Source organism: Pseudocercospora fijiensis (assembly GCF_000340215.1).
Source record: "Pseudocercospora fijiensis CIRAD86 unplaced genomic scaffold MYCFIscaffold_2, whole genome shotgun sequence".
Lineage (NCBI taxonomy): Eukaryota > Fungi > Ascomycota > Dothideomycetes > Mycosphaerellales > Mycosphaerellaceae > Pseudocercospora > Pseudocercospora fijiensis.
This window is the reverse complement of record NW_006921533.1, coordinates 2,260,077-2,283,197: the sequence shown is the minus strand read 5'-3', so window position 1 is coordinate 2,283,197 and position 23,121 is coordinate 2,260,077. Positions and strand designations below refer to the sequence as shown.

At 50.4% G+C, this 23,121-nt stretch overlaps 9 protein-coding genes across 9 annotated transcripts; 7 read left to right on the top strand and 2 right to left on the bottom strand.

The window, feature by feature from the left end:
- Positions 1-241: 241 nt before the first annotated feature.
- Positions 242-2,130, top strand: MYCFIDRAFT_150806 (uncharacterized protein; the record flags this gene model as incomplete). Its single annotated transcript, XM_007925066.1, has 1 exon — positions 242-2,130. The coding sequence occupies one exon, from the start codon at positions 242-244 to the stop codon at positions 1,964-1,966; it is 1,725 nt and encodes a 574-aa protein (XP_007923257.1). The 3' UTR covers positions 1,967-2,130.
- A 232-nt stretch (positions 2,131-2,362) lies between these two features.
- Positions 2,363-4,841, top strand: MYCFIDRAFT_213981 (uncharacterized protein; the record flags this gene model as incomplete). Its single annotated transcript, XM_007925065.1, has 3 exons — positions 2,363-3,170; positions 3,753-4,479; positions 4,544-4,841. Exons 1-3 carry the CDS (start codon positions 3,131-3,133, stop codon positions 4,839-4,841), a joined length of 1,065 nt encoding a protein of 354 aa, XP_007923256.1. The 5' UTR covers positions 2,363-3,130.
- Positions 4,842-8,430: 3,589 nt separating this feature from the next.
- On the top strand, positions 8,431-10,656 carry MYCFIDRAFT_41302 (uncharacterized protein; the record flags this gene model as incomplete). The annotated part of the gene is made up of 2 exons (XM_007924280.1): positions 8,431-10,219; positions 10,502-10,656. 2 exons carry the CDS (start codon positions 8,431-8,433, stop codon positions 10,654-10,656), a joined length of 1,944 nt encoding a protein of 647 aa, XP_007922471.1.
- A 133-nt stretch (positions 10,657-10,789) lies between these two features.
- Positions 10,790-12,027, bottom strand: MYCFIDRAFT_171629 (uncharacterized protein; the record flags this gene model as incomplete). Its single annotated transcript, XM_007925064.1, has 8 exons — positions 10,790-10,878; positions 10,909-11,002; positions 11,034-11,515; positions 11,569-11,593; positions 11,640-11,678; positions 11,704-11,720; positions 11,751-11,844; positions 11,893-12,027. The coding sequence occupies 8 exons, from the start codon at positions 12,025-12,027 to the stop codon at positions 10,790-10,792; spliced, it is 975 nt and encodes a 324-aa protein (XP_007923255.1).
- Positions 12,028-12,062: 35 nt separating this feature from the next.
- On the top strand, positions 12,063-13,108 carry MYCFIDRAFT_171628 (uncharacterized protein; the record flags this gene model as incomplete). The annotated part of the gene is made up of 5 exons (XM_007925063.1): positions 12,063-12,077; positions 12,109-12,173; positions 12,223-12,281; positions 12,314-12,446; positions 12,496-13,108. The coding sequence occupies 5 exons, from the start codon at positions 12,063-12,065 to the stop codon at positions 13,106-13,108; spliced, it is 885 nt and encodes a 294-aa protein (XP_007923254.1).
- A 3,322-nt stretch (positions 13,109-16,430) lies between these two features.
- On the bottom strand, positions 16,431-16,685 carry MYCFIDRAFT_171627 (uncharacterized protein; the record flags this gene model as incomplete). The annotated part of the gene is made up of 3 exons (XM_007925062.1): positions 16,431-16,450; positions 16,486-16,637; positions 16,675-16,685. The coding sequence occupies 3 exons, from the start codon at positions 16,683-16,685 to the stop codon at positions 16,431-16,433; spliced, it is 183 nt and encodes a 60-aa protein (XP_007923253.1).
- Positions 16,686-16,718: 33 nt separating this feature from the next.
- On the top strand, positions 16,719-17,525 carry MYCFIDRAFT_40633 (uncharacterized protein; the record flags this gene model as incomplete). Its single annotated transcript, XM_007924241.1, has 1 exon — positions 16,719-17,525. One exon carries the CDS (start codon positions 16,719-16,721, stop codon positions 17,523-17,525), a length of 807 nt encoding a protein of 268 aa, XP_007922432.1.
- A 2,122-nt stretch (positions 17,526-19,647) lies between these two features.
- Positions 19,648-20,680, top strand: MYCFIDRAFT_99678 (glycoside hydrolase family 43 protein; the record flags this gene model as incomplete). The annotated part of the gene is made up of 2 exons (XM_007925061.1): positions 19,648-19,802; positions 19,852-20,680. Coding segments are annotated over 2 exons (984 nt in total), but the record flags the coding sequence as incomplete, so codon positions are not given.
- A 651-nt stretch (positions 20,681-21,331) lies between these two features.
- Positions 21,332-22,698, top strand: MYCFIDRAFT_82518 (uncharacterized protein; the record flags this gene model as incomplete). Its single annotated transcript, XM_007924659.1, has 5 exons — positions 21,332-21,480; positions 21,536-21,771; positions 21,859-22,009; positions 22,460-22,594; positions 22,668-22,698. 5 exons carry the CDS (start codon positions 21,332-21,334, stop codon positions 22,696-22,698), a joined length of 702 nt encoding a protein of 233 aa, XP_007922850.1.
- Between the last annotated feature and the right edge of the window lie 423 nt (positions 22,699-23,121).

Below are 23,121 nucleotides of genomic sequence, written 5' to 3'. Positions count from 1 at the left end.
CGCAAGCAAATGCTAACTTAGGTGCATGCAGTGCTTGATCTGGAATCGCAGCTGTTCATCGACTGACGACCGCGGGAGGCTTGCCGTCGTGCCGAGCCGCTGATCAGAGTTTGAGCGTTCGGGGGTGAGGCGAGCCTGGCGAGGCGTAGGCGATGGCAAGATTTCACGACGCACTGTTTCTGATCCCCGGCCGTCGTGCACTATCCACTACCACATGCTGCGCATGCTGCGCTTGCCGACAATGACCAAATCGCGGGCACTGGCACTGCCGCGACATATATCCAGAAGCGCACAGTCAACATTACGCAGACCAGGTCGATTGCGGCAGTACGCAACCACATCGAGAACCGCGCCGCCCAGCGAAAAAGAGCCTGCCGACCTTGACCAGATCACCACCCTGCCTAACGGGATCAGAGTAGCTACAGAAGCGCTGCCAGGCCACTTCTCTGGAATCGGTGTATACATAGACGCGGGATCACGATACGAAAATGCCGCTCTCCGCGGAGTGTCGCATATCATCGATCGCCTGGCGTTCAAGTCGACCACAAAACGAACATCAGATCAGATGATAGAGACGATGGAGTCACTAGGTGGAAACATCCAGTGCGCATCTTCAAGAGAGAGCTTAATGTACCAATCTGCCACTTTCAACTCCGCCGTGCCAGAGACCGTCGCCTTGCTGGCCGAAACGATAAGACATCCAAACATTACCGAAGAAGAGGTGGCCAGGCAGCTAGAGACCGCAGACTATGAAATTGGCGAGATCTGGGGCAAGCCGGAATTAATTCTGCCAGAACTGGTGCACATGGCAGCATACAAGGACAATACTCTTGGCAACCCATTACTTTGCCCGAAAGACAGGTTAGACCAGATCAACCAGCGGACTGTGGAAGCATATCGCAGAGCCTTCTTTCGACCGGATAGAATAGTTGTTGCCTTCGCAGGAGTACCGCACAACCATGCCATCAAGCTTGCCGAGCAATACTTTGCCGACATGACCGATCCGCTGGCCACCAAGGCTTCATCGCTCGCGCCACAAGCACAGCAAGTGCAGCCGCCATATCCAGCATCACAAACGCCACATCAACAGGATTCCCGACTGATGTCCAAAATCCCCTTCTTCAAGAACCTATCGACATCCGCCTCGCAGAAAGCCACAGTATCTCCTCTCGATCCGTCGCAGATCATTCCACACCCACTCGACCAGCCAATTGACTACAACGTACCAGCACAATACACCGGCGGATTTCTTACGATGCCACCTCTACCCATCCCACCTAATCCCTCTCTTCCACGAATCTCACACATCCACCTCGCGTTCGAGTCACTCCCGATCGACTCGCCAGATATCTACGCACTTGCTACGCTGCAGACCCTTCTCGGTGGTGGCGGTTCATTTTCAGCAGGAGGCCCCGGAAAGGGCATGTACAGTCGATTATACACGAACGTGCTGAACCAGTATGGTTGGGTGGAAAGTTGCGTCGCTTTCAATCACGCCTATACCGACTCCGGGCTCTTTGGCATTTCGGCAAGCTGTGCGACTGCCTTTGTACCGCGTATGTTGGACACCATGGCTCGTGAACTGAGCCTCCTCAGCACAGAGACCGGACTCGGCAAGCTATCGGAGATTGAGGTAAAGCGTGCCAAGAACCAACTCCGCTCGTCCTTACTCATGAACTTGGAATCAAGAATGGTCGAGCTGGAAGATCTCGGGAGACAGGTGCAGGTGCACGGTCGTCGTATTCCTGTCAGGGAGATGACTGCAAATATTGAGAACGTCACCATGGCCGATCTTCGACGCGTAGCAAAGCAAGTCTTTGGTGGCCAAGTCCATAACCGCGGCCAAGGATCTGGTGCACCCACAGTCGTGCTTCAGCAAGGCATGGAGGAAGGTGTACAGCTGAGAGACATTCCTTGGAATGACATCCAGGAGAGAATCGCAAAATGGGGTCTCGGAAGGAGATAGAAGAGTTGCATAGAGCGTACAGGATGTTTTGTTTGCATGATGAGCGTGTATGGATATCCTTACTCTAAGCATGAGGCTGCGGCGTCGCAGCAGAGCGCCATGTGTGACACAATAGAAGCAATTGTATAGTAGATATGGCAGAATCTGAAAACTGTTCAGCCGTGGCCATCCGGCAACTTTCTATTCAAGCGGAATCCGGACTGGACGGCACCTGCTCGCAAACAACTGGATCGATGACTATTTCACGGAGACTATCCGGCATTTGCTTTCCTTCTGCCTTCAGTTTGGTCTGCCAGGGAAATGATTGGCTTCTAAATCTCGGACACTAATGGATGTCTTTGGCGTCCACCCAACACACATGACATCCCGCGTGTCAGCACATACCCCGCGAGGCTGTTGTAGCTCCTTTGGAAGGAAGTGCGGAGATCACTGAGGACAACAGGACTGAAGCTGGAAAGCCATTTAGGATATATATATCCATTGCAAGGTCTTCACTCCCGGTCGAATTCCTTGGAGCCCATGCTCTTATCTGGCTTTCTGGGGTTTCGGCTGAGGGTTTGTGAGGATCATGTCTGGACTTCTGGCTCCTGGGGGCATTCTGCGCACATAGGCTCAAGGGCTGTCACGAGCCGTGACTACTAGGCTTTCTGAGGACTGAGAACTTGTCGGGCCGACCTCGGGAGCTGCAATGCTTTTTTGGATATATGTATGATCTACGGTCTTCGCACTTGCACGATCTGCTCTTCTCCATCGAACTCTTGTCCCGGCTCTTAATTCTTCGCAAGTGTCTATTCCATCTTCAGGTTTTACTGGTCGGAATCGTCGCTGGACAACAATTTGGGCTATTGCTTTGGCGACAGTTGATCTGCTGAATTCTTGACTGGACAGAGCTTCCCCTGGGCGTCTTTTACCCTCTTCGCTCAGACTGCTGGGCAAAATTTAAGAACAAGGACGGAGATGAAGTGGGCGGATTACTGGCGGTCGATAGCATGCGTCCCATCTGTAGTCACCAGTCTCCAACGGCGGTATGGATCTCGTACCAAGCATCGATTTCTGGCCAACAGACCATTCGCTTTCCATCACGAATGAGCAAACAGCCGGAGATATAAATATCTGAGTCGGTATCAAAATGGCTTGCTTAAGGATCTTCCCGCTAATCAACGAATGCTTGGTCGCCGGGTGTTTATGCGGCACTATGGTCATGGTATGCTCCTCGTGCTCATTTCTTTTTCGCCATCTTTGGATGCAGGAACATCAGCAACATCTGATTGTATTTACCTCGCCATTGCCGCACTAGTCACATCGCAGCTTTGCGTGCGGCCGTCATCAACTCGAGCTGGATTGGCTGAATGTTTCTCAAACCTTGTAATGAATCTTGGCTTACCTTATTCTATACGCAGCTTACTAGATCAGCCACGCAGCTAAATTTTGTATTCCTCGACATACTGCGGATTCTTTTTCATGCGCGGAAATAGCATAAATTCATGCCTTCACATCAGCCCAACGCCAATTATTTACTCGCGCATCGCTCTGAGAGGTGGATTCGTTATTGGTACATGTACTGCTGGAACGCTCTCAGCCTACACGAAGACTGTCGCGCAATAAATCCCCCCGAGCTTGCGAGACCAGCGAAAATCCTCGTTCTTGACAGCAACTCAGAGCATGTCAGCGACCGGCCGCTCATCGTGCCGGCATATGACAACTGTGACCGCTCCTTTCCGAACGAAAGGGCACGCTATCAGTACCTCACGTCGCCTCGAGGTTCTGCTTGCAACTCCTGCAACAGAACCAGGCGAAGTCGCAACCCTTGACGCACCGATACGCTCAAAGTCCACACGAACTGCGCCTACCCGCCAGAATCCCGGCGCTTCCTACATCGATGCCCTCCATCTCAGACTACCCGTGGAATTGTGGAACTCAGTCTTCTCTTCTCTCCCTGCAGAGGAGATTAGAGAGCTCAGGACTCAGAGCTTCGGTCTTCGTGACCTCATCGATGCCAACCAAGAAGCTATCGTTCGAGGCATCACAGAGACCGCGTTAACAAGGCTAGTCAGAGAGACGGAAGAAGCCAACTCTCTGTCGCCTGGATTCGTTAGAGCTTTACGCAAATGGCTCGACAGGAACGGCATCTGTGAGAAATGCTATAGTGCTGCACACTACGATGACTTAGCTGCATTCATCTGGCACTGGTCTCGTCGAATATCCCCTATACTGACGACGGAGCAGCAGCCGAGCAGAGAAGACTTCGAAATCATGAATACAGCTTGTCGATACATCATCGCGCTAGAGTCGATGCCTCTACAATGTGACCTCGCGAGGAGAGTGCAGTCCACAAGACAGTACGTCAACCAGCTACAAAGGATTCTATCACAACGTCAAGATCTGTTTGCCTTCAAAGGGAAAGATGAAATCTACTCTCTTCTAGATCGCCTCGAATACCAGCCTCAACCATACCCTTACGACCTACTTTGCGGAGGCAATCACATTACCCCACCGATGACTAATTCCGAATTGTAAGTGTAGAGGGCCCAGATTCTTGTAATTCAAATCATATACTGACTTATTCACTGCACATAGGTTGGAAAACCATTCCGGGCATGAGGATGAGACTCCCGAGGTTATTTCCCTCGTGCCATTGCGAAATAATGCAAAGGTCGTCGAATTTGAGTGCGACATCGATCGCGACGAAGCACTGCAAAGACTCCATCTCGCGCTCGGCATACCGCGACTTGTGGAAAGTGCACCGGGAACCTACTATTCTCGCAGAACTGCGAGATGGGTCATGAAAATGGTCAGACGCATCACATCGGGCGAGGCTCTTGAGTTCGACTCATTGGATAAGGCGTGCATGCTGGAGGCCATCAAGGTCATTTGACAACTCACAAGGGATCTTGAGACCTACCCTAGTCTATCTAGACGACTACACGATGTAGGTTTTTGGGATACAATGAAATTTGATCTAGTTCTGGGTTAGCGCGGCGTCCGTGGTGTCATGCTGGGTTTCCATTTGTCAAAAGCAATTTGAGTCTTTGCATCGGGTTTTGATCTCTCATGAGCACAAGCAGCTCATGTGATTCTATGTTGGTAGAGTGCCAAGTCGGGCAAGGTAGGCGCTAGATACTGGGTGCCTTAAGTTAGCCTTGTTGAAATCAGGCTGCGTGTGCGCACGGACCACCATTGCTCGGGCGCAAAATACAGCCTGCGACTTCCATTTCTTCTTCCGTTCTTGACACCACCTCAGTGGCTACATGCCCTTTGTGCCATTCCACACAGAAATTTCTCAAACACATACATCCTGGCTTCCTTGGACACTCTCGACGACCTTGGGAATGTGCGAACACACGTTGCGTCGGACGAGCCTTGCACTCACACGCAATTGAGTGGCTCGAGACGCCGCTTCAAAACAAAAAAAATCAGATCCTACGCTTATTCACTCTGCAAACACCGTCCGAAAGGTATCGACGGCTTCTTGTGGATCTTCATCAGCCATACATATCATACCCTGGGACGCTGCGTTGCGCACACGGTCGAGAACGAAGTCCGACAAAAGATTTGTGCGACTGCTGCGTGCTGGAAGTTCTACTGTCGTGGAGACCATCAGGAACATGGACAATTTACCAGAAGAGCTAACAGTGCTGATCCTGAACCATCTCACGGCCAGAGACATTTACTCGGTGTTGGCTTGCTCACGAATTCTCCGGAAAATATCATCGCGGAAGACACTGGGCAAGGAGATGGTCGCACGTCACCAGAGCCGACTGCAGGGCCAGATTTCAAATCTTTGCAACTTTAAGATCGAAGACCACCATAACGAGTTCGCGAATTCTGCATTCATGAAAGCGCTGGTTGACAGAATCGCGATACACGGTCTCCCTTTGAAAGAGCCAGACTGTTGCCATGCAGAGTATCTTCAGTTCGCAGAGCAGTGGCTTAGGCGTGCGCACGATGTGGTCAACACCCAGACGGCCAGCGCTCAGCATCAGATCACGATATTGGCATCAGTATGCATGAAGTTCATCGGCCTACACTTACATTTCAAGAAGCCGGGATACCGGATTCAGCATTCTACTAGGGATCGCATATACTGGACACTGAGAAAACCTGAAATGCTCGACCTGTTGCGTATGAGCAGCGCACAACTCGAGGCAGTGCTTCAACTGGCACAATCAACAGGACTGTTCACCACTGCAGGCAGCCGGTCCGAGGCGTGGTTCAGGAGACCGGGAGCAAAGCTCGACAGCAATTCACACTCTTCTTCCGACACTATCACGAGTTTCTTGGAAGAAATTATCGGTATAGCCAAGCCTTCGCTTCCTGCCCCTTTCGCATATGAATTCTCAACCAGGAAAGCCTATAAGTTGGCCGCTTCCCGCTCCGAAACCCCTGAGAGGGACGTCACAACGCTGGAAAAGGCCTTGCTGCTGGAGAGTCTCCGGATAGCTCCTGTGAGCTAGCAGGCCGAAAGGGATGCGTGTGAAATTTGGGGAGTTTACGTGGTCGCTTCGTCCTCAGTTCGCGCTGTTTTTGCACCGCGACAATGGCTATCTGAATGGTAGCATTACGTAGAATAATTTTGGTAACCCATCTTCGATTCCGTAAATGTGCAAGAACGAGACTCTCAGATGCAGAAGGACAGATACTCGCTCAGATCCCTTGCTCGGAGGTCCGGCGCGGCCCGCGCTGTTGCCTCAGATGCAGCAAGGCGCTTTCCACGTTCAAGCACTGCAAACGACTTCGAACATCATGGCAACTTCTCTTGACGCGCTACCAGCAGAGATCCAGTTGGTGTGTATGGGTGGGCCATTGTTGAATTCACATCTGTACTGACAATCACCAGGCTGTCCTTTCGTGGCTGCCAGCCAGAGATATTCAGAAATGTCGCCGTATTAGCGAGTACTTCCGACAATTGATCGATCTGTCGGAGAATCAGCAGCTATGTGTCGGACCCAGCATTGCTCGTTCGCTCCACCGCCTAAAGCAATTGACCGATAGATATTGCGATTACCCTCTGGACATGGCTGCAGAAGATGGTAAGCATTGCATCCCCCCGAGACATGAAGACCAGTAATGTCGTTCCGCCATTCTTAGAACTCTACAACTTGCAAAAGTTGTTCCAAGATGCTAATGACTGCGGTTTGTCAACAGGCACGCCGACTGCATTTCTTGATGCTCTTGTTGCTTTCGTTGAGCTTCGAGGCATTGTCATGCTCTCGCACGCCTTCAAGCATCGAAAGGGCATCTCGCTATTCAGTGATCGGCTGTCCCGCTTCAGTAAACACTGGGTCTACCGCTCGACTGGTGAACTTGTGAGGCAATGGGATGATTCCGGAGAAGCACAAACCAGCAGCCAGATGGTCGCAAAGGTGGCACAAACTCTCATTAATTACCACATGCACCACAACGATCGGACTCTCGGAGAAGATTTGCGAAATGTCCTTATCGCCACTTCGCAAAAAGGCCTTCAGATCCTCGGGTTAAGGGAGCCCAAAGATATGTTATGTTGGCTTGACATGATCGGTGGAGATCCTGGCATATTCTCACATGTTCCCGTCATTCTCGGCGAGCAGTACAGCAGAACAGGCGCAATGGTAAGTCCGTTCGACACTACCATGTCGGCTGTGCTAACAGCTTGCAGAGCTGGGGTATCGTGCCTAGAGCTGCCCGGCTGAGCGATCAAGAGCTGGCGCACGAGATGAATAAGCGTGCCAAAGCACTGAACATGCCTCAAATGGACGAGACTTCGCCGTTCAAGTATATGGTCCATACTACGTGGGCACGCGACCATGTCCAAGCTGCAGTCTCAGCAAAGGTGGACAACATAGTGAGGGCGGCAGTGCTGGAGGAGATGTTCCTGTTGGAAAAGCCAAAGTCGCAGCCAAACTGGTTCTGATGGGTGCTATTATTCTAACAAGCTTAACACCTGTATTCCGAAGCGTTCTAAGATGCGCATACCTGTATCGGCCATGAAGAGCTTGAGCAAAGCAGCTCTGCTGTGACTCCGATGACTATGGTCAATCGCAAGACTTTTGCTATGTATTATAGCTAGCACTTTATCGATATCCAAATGCAGCAACAGTCCTGCCGTCTGCATCTCTTAGCTGGCATGTCGAGGGGGTATGTTTCTTCAGTTGCTCGCCCGCTTTCTTGCAGACAGCGAGCAGCCTCCCTTTTTGACGCGTGAGGTACGATAAGGCATCAACCATGATCCACGGCAGGCGAATGAGTTGAATTGTCGTGAAAGGATGAGAAATGAAGCCTGTCGAAAACAACGCGAGGCGAGCCAACTTTGACGCCAAGACAGTACTTAGTCAGCCTGGGTTCTACCGCCATGGGTCCACTTTCATGTGCACTGCAGCCGCGACGGTAGATGCCAGTTAGACGCACTACTGCTGCATTCGCAGAACGAGACTCCAGCCAGCGACCTGACATGCGAAGCCCATAGCTCAACTCAAACATATTTCAGCATGGCGGCCGACAAGGCGTCTACCACTCTTCTCGACCTCCCGGTTGATCTCCTGTTGATGATCTTCCCATACCTCGACGCTCCCAGTTTCCTCAGCTTTACTGCAACATGTAAAGCCTTACACAAACCTGACTTCATGCACGAGAGCACATTCTGGTCTGCTCTCGTTCGACACGACTTCCGCGTGCCCAACCAGCCAGTAGCCCAAACGGACGGCGAGCGGTGGCAGAAGTTATACAAGCGGCTTCGTACCCAGAGCAAGATCTTCACGTGGGGAAACAATGAGAAAGGCTGTCTCGGTCATTCCAATGAGCATCCGGGACCACGTATCCTGAGTGGCCCTGGCTTTCGCAGAGTGCCGCGTAGGACGAGGCACGTAAGTTGGCCAGGTGAGATGGAGGGCCTTGAAGAGCTGGGTGTCATATCAGACATTCAATGTGGTGGCTGGAGCACTACATTGCTAACTGCCAAGGGTGCCTTGTATACGGTTGGCGTGCTGGATGGTCTGCAATTTGACCATCGTCGGCCACCTCACTTGCAACCGTCTCACCGTTCGCCGACGCCGCTGCAATTCCCAACGGGATTGCCGCAACCGAAGGATCGCTACGACCCAGCCACAGCCATCAAGCAATTCTCGGCCGGCAGATCTCACGTTCTAGCACTGAGCGACAGCGGCATGATCTGGAGTTGGAACAACATCGACCTTCCGGGATTGCGAGTCAAATTTGTCCACCACACTATCAAAGAGAATGGAAGCGATAGTGGAGCTGGTGTCGTGAAGAAAGTGGTCGCTGGCTGGAATCGCAGCGTAGCTCTGATCGAAGGCACAGGTCTTGTCTTGTGGGAGCCGCTTCAGCTGGAACCTGATGAGTGTGACACACTTGATGCGGCGCTTGTTCTGGAAAGTGCTGTCGTCTCCAAAACACGACATGTTCAGAAGAGCGAGCTGCCAGAAGATGCAGATACTGGCGAGGTACTGAACTTTGTGGTTATGGAAAACACCATCCTCTTCAACACACACCTTGGCAAGCTTTTCGCAGTGGAGATCACCTCTCCTCATCGCACTCGGGACATGCCTGAGCCTGTTGAGATCCCTATTCCCACATCGAAGGGCGCCGGGTCTGATGCCACATTTGTCACCGATGTGCAAGGCTCTTTCCAGAACTTCGCTGTGTTCACTAAATCTGGCGCTGTTTTAACCAGCAACCAAGACAGCATCATGCCACGCGTTCTTAACCAAGCATCAACTCGCCGCGTCTTCAAGCGGATTCCCGCGTTGCAGAACAAGCAAGTCATCTCTCTCGCCTTCGGTGACTATCACTTTCATGCTCTGCACGCACCTGGCTATATTACTTCTTATGGATACGAGCCACAGTCCTGTGGTGCACTTGGTCTTGGCGGTATGGGTGTACCCGAAGGCCGTTTGCGAGGCATGAGGAATCAAGGCATCGGCGGAGATGGACGCCTGGTGCCGCATGCATATACCGAGGGCCGAAGAGTCTGGTTCGAGCAGGAGAAACGTGAATGGGTCTCCTTCATTACTTCTGGTGGCGTGGACGAAGAAGAAGCAGCCGAGCGTGTAAGAATGGCAATTGGCAGTCCTGGAATTACTGCTCAAGGAGAGGTTAGCGAATGGATCGAGCAGGAAGGCAGAGATTGGGCTCAGAAGTATGGGGTCAATTCCGAGAGCGATGATGATGATGGGCTCGGCGCATACTTCGCGCTGAATGTGACTGCTGCTGGCTGGCACAGCGGTGCCCTCGTCCTGGTCAACGAGAGTATGGCCGAGAGTCTGCGACAAGCGGTTGAGATTCCTGACAAGCCGCGTTCGGAAGACTCGTCAAAGGACGACCAAGTCCAAGCCAGCTCAAGTTCGAGTGCTGAAGACGAGCCTCAAACACTTTTGGACCGGGTTGCAGATTATGGTTGCTATTTCTTAGGGCTCGCCCCTTATGACGTGAACTCAAGCGCTTACAACCCAGACGCAGCACGCCCTCGCGGAAGCGCGAATGCCACAGCCATCTCTGGTAGCCTCCGACCAGGTGCTAACTTTGGTGCTTCCCCTCGACCAGGCTGCCATTACATCTGGTCAAACGACCACTTTCCACGACTGAAGCTGAGTGATGGCACTGAAATGCCAGGGACTGTTCCTTTCGATGAGTGGCGATACGGTAGGCCGGACTTCCAGCTGGATTGGGAGGAGCAAATGGACGAACAGGACGAGTGATAGACATTCCGTGACACGGAGTTTATGAATTGATAGCGAAATTAAGGGAGTATAAAGCAGCACGAAAGATGCTTGCAGATACCGCGCATTCCAAGCTTGTCAGATACTACTAAGTCTTCTATCTAGGCATCCATTACCACCCATACCGAGAACCCGTTCCTGATAGCTGCAGTGCTCGCACCGGAGCATTATGTGGCAAGCATATCGCAATTGTCGCTCGCCCTTCATCCGAGAAGAGGGCCTAGAATCGACTGGTCACCGGTGCTGCATTGGCTGCTGGCAAGAGTGATGGGAATGTTGATCGGAATAAGTCCCTGCGCACAAAGTAAGCCCACGTGTGATCAATCTCCGGTGCGACTTACGACATTGTTCGTGACTGCGGAGTTTGGGCAGCACATTACTGTGCCCGTAGAGCAATCACTTCCTCCGGTCAGGCCAGTGCACGACCCTCCGCCTAGTCCATTCAGGCCGAGCAAAGCTAATAAGCCTGAATTGTTGTTTGCAGTGGGGCAGCAGAAGGCTGCGTTGCCTTTGTTGCTGCAGATGTTGGTTTCGGTGTTGGTTTCGGTGTTGCCGTTCCCTATGGCTGTGGAGCCTTTGCCTCCTCCACCTTCGTGGCCGGAGCCAGAGCCGCCTTGTTGGCTACCTTGCTGGTCGGACTGAGCGGGCTGACTAGATGGGCCCGACTTTCCTGGTGCTTCCGCGTGGGGAGCTGCGAGAACACCGGTCGCAAAGAGGGCGAGGATCGCTGTTGTGAACTGCATTGTGCTTGTGGAATGAGTGTGGCTGTGAAAAGAGTGGTTGAACCTGGTATGTATCTTTGAACGAATGTTGTTGCTGGGTGGAGTTGAGCTGACTGCTGGAGTATTCGATTTCGAGCTTCGCTTTCGTCCTTTATATATCTCGAAACACCGACTTTGCCAATGTCAACTTTTCGCTGATGACCCATGCCAAGCAAGCCCTGGCGTAGGATTTACGAGCACAGTACCTGATCTTTCCACATCGGGGAGTTTGGGCGATAACTCAGGAATTGCGATCATCGTCCACGGCTCTCACTGCGAATCCTGACCTGCGCATAATGGCTACCTACACACTCTCTCGCAAGTCTGATTCAAGCATACCAAGAGCAAGCCGTCCTCGTACAGTGCCCAGGGCCAAGCTGTTGAGGCTGTTGTGGCTGGTCGTACGCTCATTTGCACATGTTGATCCGCGATAATCCAAGGCTTAAGCAGAGACAGGAGTATGCAAATGCAGAGATGATCTATTCTTAAGCAGAGACAGACTCGTGCAATTGCAGAGAGAATCTTCCCTGAAAGGACCTCTTGGTTGTCGCCGCGTGGAAATCAAGAGAGAGAACTTTGGGTAAGCCATTCGCACCGAGAGTACGAGGCGTGAAAGTCCTGCCGATGAAGGCCAACAAGGTCTGCGACAGCTATGTGCTCATCAAACCAGTCAGACCTCCTCGACATCAAGGACCTCCTCCTCGAAACTGGCCGAGCAATCCTGATGTGCTTGCAGTCGAAACTATCGAGCCTTTGCCTTGCTTTCTCATCTGTGGAATCGCAGCTCTTGCGAGCTAGAAAACTGGACGTCCGCACAAGTTCGTCTTGATCACAGCATCGGAAGTAGCGACGTTATGGTCCACAACTGTCGCTAGGCCGCGAGTCGAGCTCCGTTGTGGAAGAGTACGTTCAGACGACCAAACTTCTCAATGCAGGCCTTCATTACGCTCTCACGGTCCGAGACGTTCGAAATGTCGCTCTGGTTGCCGCCTCGTTGAAGGATATCTCGTTGTTCGAGGCCTACCACGAAGACCTTGGCGCCTTCTTGAAAGAAAAGCTCTCATGTCTCTACGCCCAGGCCTGATGTGCCACCGGCCACCATTACAACCTTGTTGGCGAAGCGTCCTGAGGTCATTTCGATGAATTTAGCGTTACAAGGAGAGAACTTCTGCAGGGATGAGCTCCTATCTCTCTCTCTCTCTCTCTCTCTCTCTCTCTCTCTCTTACTCTCTTACTCTCTTACTCTCTTACTCTCTTACTCTCTTACTCTCTCACTCTCTCTCTCTCTCTCTCTCTCTCTCTCTTACTCTCTTACTCTCTTACTCTCTCACTCTCTCACTCTCTCACTCTCTTACTCTCTTACTCTCTTACTCTCTCACTCTCTCACTCTCTCACTCTCTTACTCTCTTACTCTCTTACTCTCTTACTCTCTTACTCTCTCACTCTCTCACTCTCTTACTTACTCACTCACTCACTTACTCACTCACTCACTCACTCACTCACTCACTCACTTCTCCGAGATACTGAGATCTTATAGAGAATGTGGTGCTGTAGTTTGTTCAAGCCTGTCTACATTCTGTTTCGTAGCTTTCTTTGCTATAGACCGTTCATATCGTCTCGTCCTCGTCGGCTGCGCGCTCCTAGAGCCAGAGTCTTTGCGATCTTTCTAACAGCTGAAAGCATAGTGATTGTGCGATCCCTTTATAGTTCAGTATTTTCGTTACTAGTTAGAAGGTTTCCACTAGGAAGGGTAGCTTGCAGGTGCGGCAACTCAGTATATAGGCCTTCCGAGTCTTGGCTATTAGATAGAACCCTTTATATACTAGCTGAGCATATAATTAACTATTAAACCCTTGCTCTTTTAAGTGAATAATGTCTCTGTTTACTACTTTCCATCGAGTGACTAATAAGGCCTTGCCTAACGAAGGGCTCGAGTCGTAGAAGGAGGAAGGGGCGGAACTAGATGCGGCAAACCCCCGGGTACCGGCGGAGGAGACCGATTCGTACGACGGCGAATTTAGAGCGGAAAAGGTCGAGTTTACTATAGTAGAAGGGCTAGATCTTCCTCGGTAATAGAACTTCGATCCTCTATAGGCCCTACCGAGTATAGAGCGTTAATTCTACGTCCCCGACGTCGATAGGGACTACTCGCACGATATAGAATTGCCGGCGGATTGCGACTACGCTTCTGCTACTAGAAATAGGTATAAAGACTACGCTACTAGTTATACCGAGTTCGGAAAGGCCTAGAATCTCCTATAGAGGGTCTAGGAGCTGTTTTAGACCCCCGAAGTAAAGGAATTAGTTACTAGGTTTACTAATTAGTATATTAAGTAGTAATAAGATAATAGCCTTACTAATAAGGTTAAGCGACAGGCGGCCAATTATAAACCTATTAAAGCGGCGGAAATTGATATCTAGCTCGGACTAGTGTATTATATTAGCGTAGTAGGTTAAAACACGCCTAGCGACTGCTAGTCTAACGATTTAATAATGCCGTACTACCGTGCTATACGGTTTATAAAGAAACGCCGCTTCTAGTAGGTAAAGAGGTTTATTAAGCTATCTAACGTTGTAAAGGATTAGGTGCTAGCAACGAAGCATTAGTATATAAAACTAGAGCCGATTAGCAGTTGTATAAAGGCCGCGTTTAAGAGACACTACTTACCTCGAAGCTAGGTATCGATTAACGAGATTATTGTCCGCTTTACTAGCCGTAGTAGACACGTTAAGGTTATTAGGAACAAGCCTTGTCTAGAGGGTTATAAGCTGCTCGCTTTGTGTAATGCTAGTTACGTATACGATTATACGTTTAATTCGCTTATCTCTAGCTTCGAGAACGACCGTCCGCTTAATAACGAAGAGGTAGCGCGAGTGCTAGAAGGGTATAAGAGTAAGGAAGAGGTTATAGTTGCGAAGGCCTATATTAAGCGGCTCTCGGCAACGGCTCGTGCTACGCTCCGGTTAGCACTTAGTTTGCTAGCAGGTAGGCAACACTGCATCTATATAGACAATAGATTTACTAACATACTATTATTATCGTACATGCGCTTCGCTAGCGTTGCTAGATATAGTACCTATAAGTCTAATAGTATAGATTATCTATAAGTATTAAGGAAGGCGATAGTTAGTAGTAGGAAGAAGACCCGCCTCCTACCTAGCACTTTAGTAGGTACAGTTACGGCCTTAGGCAACGGTGCCGTTCTATCGCTTCTATAGTAAGATTCAAACCTCGTTTACCTCGAAACAATAGCATATACGGGTTACGAAATAGACGAGATAAAGCGCCGAGCGCTAGTTATAAGAGGAAACACTAACAAATAGAAAAAGGACTTTATTACGGCTATCTACGAGCCCGCACCGTAGGCCTCGGATAGGCGGAGGGTTATTAGCTAGCCTCGAGTTACTATCGAGTACAACCTCTATATAGGCGGCGTTAATATTTACGACTAGTTGCGCTCCTATTATCCGACTTAGCTTATTAGCTATCGCAACTAGATGCCGCTATTCTTCTAGCTACTTGATGCTATGTGTATTAACGCCTACTTGCTTACTAAGCATAAATATAGCGACCCTCAATCGTACGACTAGATAACGAAGTCCTCGCACTATAATATATACCGGCTCTTCCGCTATCGACTAGCGTAGAATCTAATCCTTTCTAGCTTACGCGAAATCTATAGTCTATACGAGACTAATATTAAGTTAATAGAAGAGGTTGCCTCGAAGATTAATCTACTAAGACACCGGAAACAACTAAGGGTTAGTAAGAGAGGGGAATATATTAAACAGGGCAAGACTAAGTTGCCTATTTAACTCTACTTTCTTAATAAATACAAGCCTATTCGAATAGACCGCAAATACTACTAATTCTACGTATTTAAAAAGAGGTATTAGAAGTAGCAAGTAGATAAATATACTATAAGATAGCGTTGTAACGACTGCGGTTAGTACCTCTATATTAAGTACTATAACGACTTCTACGACCTTACCCCTAGTTATTACGACTAGACGTTGCCTCGCGGCGGACTAACCGTAGCACCTTCGAAGGCCGCTTAACTATATTAACTAGTAGACGACGATGCGCCTACTAAGCCTAACGTCGACTAAACTCGTCGAGTCGCCGCTCTAATAAATATACCTTACTAACAAGCCGATAGATTAACTACTCGAGCCTTAGATAGCGGTCTTTAATAGAAGGAAGGTCGTCTGTTTCTAGGTCTAGGTTTACGGGTGTAGCCGGCTTACTAAGCCGCCTTAATATTATTCTAGTATCCTCTTCTTCTAGCTCCTTTGCTATTAATTTTAGTATAGTTAGCGGCGTACTAGAGAGGGTGGAAATCTAACTTAGGTATAGCGATAAGATAGGCTTATTATCCGAATATTAGCTTTATAGCAACAGCGTTAAAATTAGCCTTCTATACGGCTATAAACTACTTACTTCCGCTACTTCTGTCCGCTCTATAGCTAGTATTTACTAGCAGGTCTATTATATGCTAATAGTATAAGATTGCTAAGGTTTAGAAGACCCTAGTACATACTAGGCTAGAAGGGGTTTAGTTACTTACTTAACGGAAGGTCCGGAAGACTAATATTAACCTTCGGTAGCTTACAAGGGTTGAAAATACACTCTAAACAACAAAGGGATGTTTAGAGGACGTAGTACCTAAGAGTAAGGTATCTTCTGTCTAGATAAATATTAGACCCTAGCCCTATAGGGCTAGGCCTAGCTCCTAAGAAATAATTTCCCCGTAGAAGATTAACTAAATCAGTTAAGCTCGATGTATACTTACGTACGCTAGCTAGCAGAAGCGTACGGTTACTAAGTCTTTGCGATCTTTCTAATAGCTAAAAGTATAGTAATTATGCGATGTTTAGAGGACGTAGTACCTAAGAGCAAGGCATCTTCTATCTAGATAAATATTAGACCCTAGCCCTATAGGGCTGGGCCTAGCTCCTAAGAAATGATTTCCCCGTAGAAGATCAACCAAATTAGTCAAGCTCGATGTATACTCACGTGCGCCAGCTAGCAGAAGCGTACGGTCACCAAGTATGTGTTGAAGCCCTGAGCTCGGTTGTAGACTGTCAGCACAGCCCTGCGGGGATGCACAGGTGACAGTGGCCATGTTCATTGTGCGCAACTGCGTGCGTTGCGGATTACCGAGGGAATGTAGCAGGGACACAGTTCCGTAAGAACCTCTGCATTTTCCTGTCACTCGGACGAAGCCCCAATCACTTTATAGCCATCAATTTCCGCAACTTGAACTCTCTTCGAGAAAAATGGGTTCACTGAGTACTCTGATTGAAGAAGCACAGGAGCACATGAGGACTGAGGGCTGGTGTGTTATTCCTGATGTGCTTAGTCCAGAGCAGACTAAGAAGACACTCGATGAGCTCTGGTCCATAGCCGAATCAGCCAACAAGCGCGGCGAAGACACCTTTCTGCCATTCCTGGACCCCAACGCAAGCAATGTTCGAGTATTCTACCTGTTGGAGCACGCAATCTTTCGAGACTTGATCCGACATCCCACAGCTGTTCAGATGGTCAAGAGCGTGCTAGGAGAGCAGTTTCTGATCAGTAATTTTACTGCGAATATTGCTAGACCAGGAAGCAAATCGATGGGCTTGCACTCGGATCAGTCTCTCGTCACGCCTGATCCATGGACTCGAATCGAGGCCATGAATGTCATTTGGTGTTTGACTGATGTGCATTTCGAGAACGGCGCGACGTTGTACATTCCTGGGTCCAATAAGTGGCAGAGAAGAGGCGATATTCCGAAAGACGCGAAAGAGAGATTGAGGCCGTTCGAGGCGAAAGCTGGCTCCATTGTTGTTATGGACGGCACAGTCTGGCACACATCAGGTGCGAACGTTACCAAGGATCAAGATAGAGCTTTGTTGTTCGGATACTACACCGCGCCACATCTCCGCCAGCAGGTCAACTGGACGAGGAAGCTCAGTCCAGAGGTCAAGGAATCTCTTTCGCCTGAAATGGAAGAGTGGTTGGGCGTAGGTAGACTTACCGGATCAGCACTTGATGCAATACTGACAATTGATGCAGCTCAGCGTGACGGCGAACCTGGGTGAAGCGATTACGCATCTCAAGTATCTCGATGACCAATTCGCGGAGGATAGCAAGGGCTCAGGTGCTGATACTGCGGCCGCGTTCGCCAAGTCCTCGCACAGCAAGTGAGCACCGCTGCATGTGCCGTGAGAATCTTTTCGTACGCTCTTCGACCACACGTCCAGCCATAGTTCAATGGGCGTTGGGCGTTGGGCGCCATCTCTTCTCGCTCCCCGATCTCGCCTTGCTTCCTTCTCCTTGCTCTTACTACGCATTTATCCTGTTCCCGAGCCTGATTGTATGGTTGAAAAGGCGAGATCCATTGTATTGTGTGCTCTGCGATGGGAGATCTTGGTTCGCGCCGTGCTTCAACACGGATCGTACTCCGGCATTAGGTAGTCACTGTGTGCAACAGCACTTGAGCGAGCCTTTTGCGCTTGTGAGGTGCATGCTGTCGAGACTCGGAATTGTGCGTGGAGGTGAGAGCGAGAGCGAGTGAGCGAAGAAGTGGCTGGCGCGGCTCCTCCCGCAAAGCCTGTTGCAGTGTGAAATGGAGGCTGGGACACGCGCATCCAACATAGTCAGACCAAGCACAGCTTGCGAGAATGGTGTCATGACAGATTCTTATCGCAAGCCTGTCCATTCAATCTACTCGTATGTGGCGCCGGATCCTGCTTACTCATCTTGTCCAGAATTTGCGATCCTTCAAGATTCAGCCCTAGTTCTAGTTCTAAATATGTGCTTGTAGGCGGCTCCGCGTGCCTACAAAGCGCGAGCGAAGCTTCCGCCTCACACACCCTTGCAGGTCGCTGGTCGTTGCAGGTCGCTGGTCGTTGTAGGTCGCTAGTCGTGGTCGACCGTCGTTGCAGGTTTTGTTATGGTTGGCATCAGGCACGTGATTTTCCGGAGGTTCAGTTCTGCCGTGCCGTCCCAGCAGCTCTTGTAGAACTCAGCCAATCAGAGCTTCAGCTTTCTGAAATCCGGGGAACCACGTGCGTGGTCAAACAGGGAATTGAGCCACTGTACGAGACTGCTCACAACAACATCTTACAACCTCAACCACAAAAGAGGTATACATATCGCTTCGCAACTCACGAAGGAGTAGCCGCATACCTACACTGGCACGGCCAGCTCTGCAATTCCAGACAGCCTGTGAAATCGCTGTCAGCACACCATTTACTGGACATCCGCTATGGCCCCTACATCAACAAGAAAAGTCCTCGAGCAGCTCCATCAGACGTACTGCCAATCACCATTTCTGACCTCCCCGACCATCCTAGGGGGCTTGACTGCTTTCACTTCTTTGTACAGGCTCTACGGAGCGCAGCAGACACCCGCAAGCTCATGAATGGGAACTTCATCTTCGCGACAGAGATGACGAGGTCACTGCTTCCCCAGCTGATCGCGAACAAGCCATCTCTCGTGCTCAACATGGGATCGGGTTCTGCACGACTCCCGTGCCCATATATTGCCATTGCAGCTGCATCGAAGGCTTTCTTGGAGTCCTTCTCGCAGGCTCTTGCTGCAGAAATGGTCGCAGTCTGGGACTTGTCGGCAGTGGGAGGAGAACTGTGTGGGGATACTGGCCACATGCATTGCAGTTCGAGACGATGTTCAGATTGCCGCACTCGATGACCGAATGGATGTGCATTGACCTAGTGCGGAAGCTCAAAGCTCAGGACGAGGTTAAGAGAGGGAGCAAATGAATATGACCACCCACACGTCCACAGCTTAGGCTTAGGCGAACACGGCAGAGTTGAAGACAGCCGAGTCGGGCGAGCTAATTTTGGTTGAAGCACTGCCACTATTCTACAGCTCCCAAAGTTTGGATACCGCCTGGTCATCGACAATCGCATCAGCCGTCGTGACTTCAGAGCCGGGACCAAGACGTGCTCGCTGTTCGGGACGTCGGACGTCAGAAGTCAAGTCGTGCGGCAAGTGCGTGCTGTGGGAACTGAGAAGGAGCAGGAAGGTTTGGTCTTGCAGGGAAGGCGCCTTGGCACTTGGCACTCAATGAGGCGCTCGCGCGGACCTCTCTTCCTTCTTGCCCTCTCGAGTTTGGAAGGCGATGTCACCTGACCTTGTTACACCATGGTCGTGCGAAGCATCAAGCACGATGACGTCTCAAGACCGTCTTCTCACTGCTTGAACATCACGTCACAGAACACTCCGGATCCATTCTTCGCCGTCGCCAATGGCAAGTTCTACATGACTTTCACTGCCAACGATCGCGTGCCGCTATGGGAAGCCGATAGTCTGGTCGACTTTTGGGGAGATAGCCCTACCATTGCGCCCATCTGGTACGAGTTCCCCCAAGAAACATACCCTCGCATGCGCTGATGGCAGCAGGCGACCACCTCCAGATACCTCCCATTCTGCTCGGCTATGGGCCCCCGAGCTGCATTGCCTCCGTGGTCGATGGTATGTCTACTATGCCGCCATGGATCCTAAATTAGGCAATGCGTCGCATAGAATGTATGTCTTAGGCGGGCCTCCTGCGACAGCCGATCCCCATACCGGCCCTTGGGAATTTTTAGGTCCGATCAAAGGCATGGACCAAAGACAGTGGGCGATCGATGGGACGGTCTTCGAACTCGCAGACAAGCTGTATTTTGTGTACTCTGGCTGGTCCCTCGATCGGTCCTTTGGGGATGTGCGAGAGGATCTTCAGGAGTTATACATTATCCATCTCTCAGATCCAATCTCTGCCGCCTCGAATCCTGTATGCATCTCCACTCCCGATTGTCCCTGGGAACGAACAGGTCCAGTCGGCATCAACGAAGGCCCTCAGTGGCTCTCGTCTCCAAACGGTCAGTGGAGAGGCTTGGTCTACAGCTGTGGCGCAAGCTGGACTCAGCATTACAAAATGGCCCTCTTGCGCTTAATTGGACACGATCCCCTCTGGGCCCCAAATTGGCAGAAATCAAGAGAGCCATTGCTCCAGAATGCAACTCATGGCCAAGGGCCTTTCGCACCTGGTCACGGCTGTTTCCTTCAACTCGGAGAGGATACTGTTGCACTCTTTCATGCCACAGACAGAGACACTGATGGAAATCAAGGTCGAAAGTGCAGGATGCAGAGAGTGTCATGGACACATTCAGGTCCAGTGATGGGAAAATGTGTTGGAAGAGCGACCAGAGATGTTCAAGAATTTCTCGGCCATCAGCCCTGCGGTGCAGTCCTCAGACGAGCACTACTGCGCGACTTGGCAATTGCCTCCTGATCAACCTTCATCTGGCAACGGAAAGCTGTGCGCTCTGCCCTTGTCACAAAATGGAGCAAGCGGAGAAAGGAGAAGGCAGTGGATATTTTACCGACCAAAAGAAGCCGACAAGCCGGTGGACTTTCGGCTCCATTCGAGCTTGTCACCGAAAGAAAGCTTATAGTTGTGCTTAGCATCGGTACACGGCGGTCAAACTACGGACCACTACTTGACGCGAGACATATCTATCGTGCGGCAGGACCTGAATCCACTCTCTCATCTCACGTCCCATGTCTGGTCTGGACCTTTGGTGATTAGCAAGACGCTTGTCCGTGTGCGAAGGCCTTTGCGGACTCGTAAACATGGGGACTCTCTTCTGCCGGTTGAACTTGCCTTCCTCTCCTGAACATCACTCTCGAATTGTCAAGAACTGAACCGCTCGGATTGAGGATTTGGAAGTCACAGGCAGATCTAGACTTGCTCGTACCTGCGACTTTGACGGCGCAATCGCTACTGCTGTACATCAGCTGTCACTAGGAAAACACAACACAACGCGCTCGACTATCCAACATCTACCTCTCGACATATACCGAACGCACAAGTTACAAGAATATCCAGCAGCTCATAATGAAGCTTTCAACTTTCTTCTTCGCCACAACTTTCTTCCTCGCCACAAATGTAGCCGCAGCAGCACTTGCAGAGCCTTCAGACAATCGCATCCCGGAGCCAGAACTCGAGCAATCTGTTCCAACTCTCGTGGCGGATGGTCACTTGGAGTACGATTTCCTCGTGTAGCTGCATAGAAATTCATCGATCTGACGAATGTCTCAGGATTCGGCAAAACAGAGTCTACAACCAAGACGCTGTCACTGCTACTTCGGAAGCGCCAGTCGTCACGACATTCTGGCAAGCCAGTCAAGTCGGAACCTCTGTAACCTACATACAGGTCATCGTCACACAGACCTTTGCCGAAGTACCTGATCAATGGCCGTCGCCAGGTGTCGGATCTATCGGATACGGCACTCTTGTCAAGACCAGGAAAAACAAGCGCGAGGCGGAGCCTACTGGTCTGTGACAAATCTCGCACTCTTGCTACACTAAGCACTCCGACAGCAAGAACTTTTATTGATAAAATGCTAAACCCGTGGTCATAGGCGGCACGCCGGTCGTCCTTGAACTGCACACCAAATTCGAGACCATTTGGCTTCAATCAGTCACGCAGGTGATCGAGTTACATGTCCAGCCAACACTCCCAACGTTCCCTGGCCTCGGCAATGAGACGGTGATATCGAACGACACGACCACGTGAGAGGAGATTGTGTGTCGGTAGAACGAGGATGGGAAAGCTTCAACGACTCGGATTTTAGAATGAATATCGAAATTGAGTATTTGAGCGAGCATGAGCATAGGCATCAGGACTTCAAGCAGTATGAGCACACGCCAAATTTGCAATGAGCACATACCCTACCCAGCTTCAAGTCTTGTGGTATGTGAGCAGATGCCCCCAATGCATCGGCGTGTATATCGCCTCACCAGAGCGGAGCGAGTGACTAGCTCACGACAGCTATTGAAGTGCTTTGCAACAAGATACCGCTCAGCAACAGATGATCCTCCTATCTCGAATCAGGCGGCTCCTTCTCTTGATCTATCGGCACGCTTGGTACTTCGCCGACGGAATCTCTGTGGCATCGAGCCACCACGACTTCGCCATATGGCCACGGACCTAGATGACGATTATGATATTCCTCAAAATAGCCTCGAGGAGATAGAAGCAGGCAAGATGACGGGAGGTCTTTTCAAGGAAACCTTGGCAGCATTGAATGAATTGACTTTTGACCTGCGTGCGACCAGTGGGAAAATCGCAATGACCATGTCATGTAAAGGTAGCAGGTCCGTCCGCACGACGAAGAACTGCCGCGCGTGCTATGAAGGAGAACTCAAGCAGATTATTATCCCGCTACAGTATGCCTCGCGACATTCCTTGGAAAGTCTAGTTCTGTGTAATAAACAACACCCCGGTACAAGCGTAAAGGATATCGAAGTTGGGCTGAAACAGACAGCATCGCGTATCTGGAGTCGTTCACTAATCAGGTGAGCCAGAACATAGGTACCATTTCGTTTGGCAGCCCTGAACCAGAAGAAGACATCGAATTCGACAAGAAATCCAAAGCGAGTTTGATGACTTGAAAGCTCGGGGTAGAAAAAAGATCTCGTGAACTTTAGAGACGGCATAAGCAATGGGGAGGATTTTCATTTGAGATTCCCATCGAATCTTAGCTTGGGAGGTTACACCTATTTTGAGTCATCCTGGTGAGGAGTGGAAGGGCGTGTGAATGGACATGTCGATGATGAGGAGATTATCAAGAAGAGTCTCTTCCCGCCTGAGGAAGGGAAGGGTAGTGTTCTTGTATGCAGAA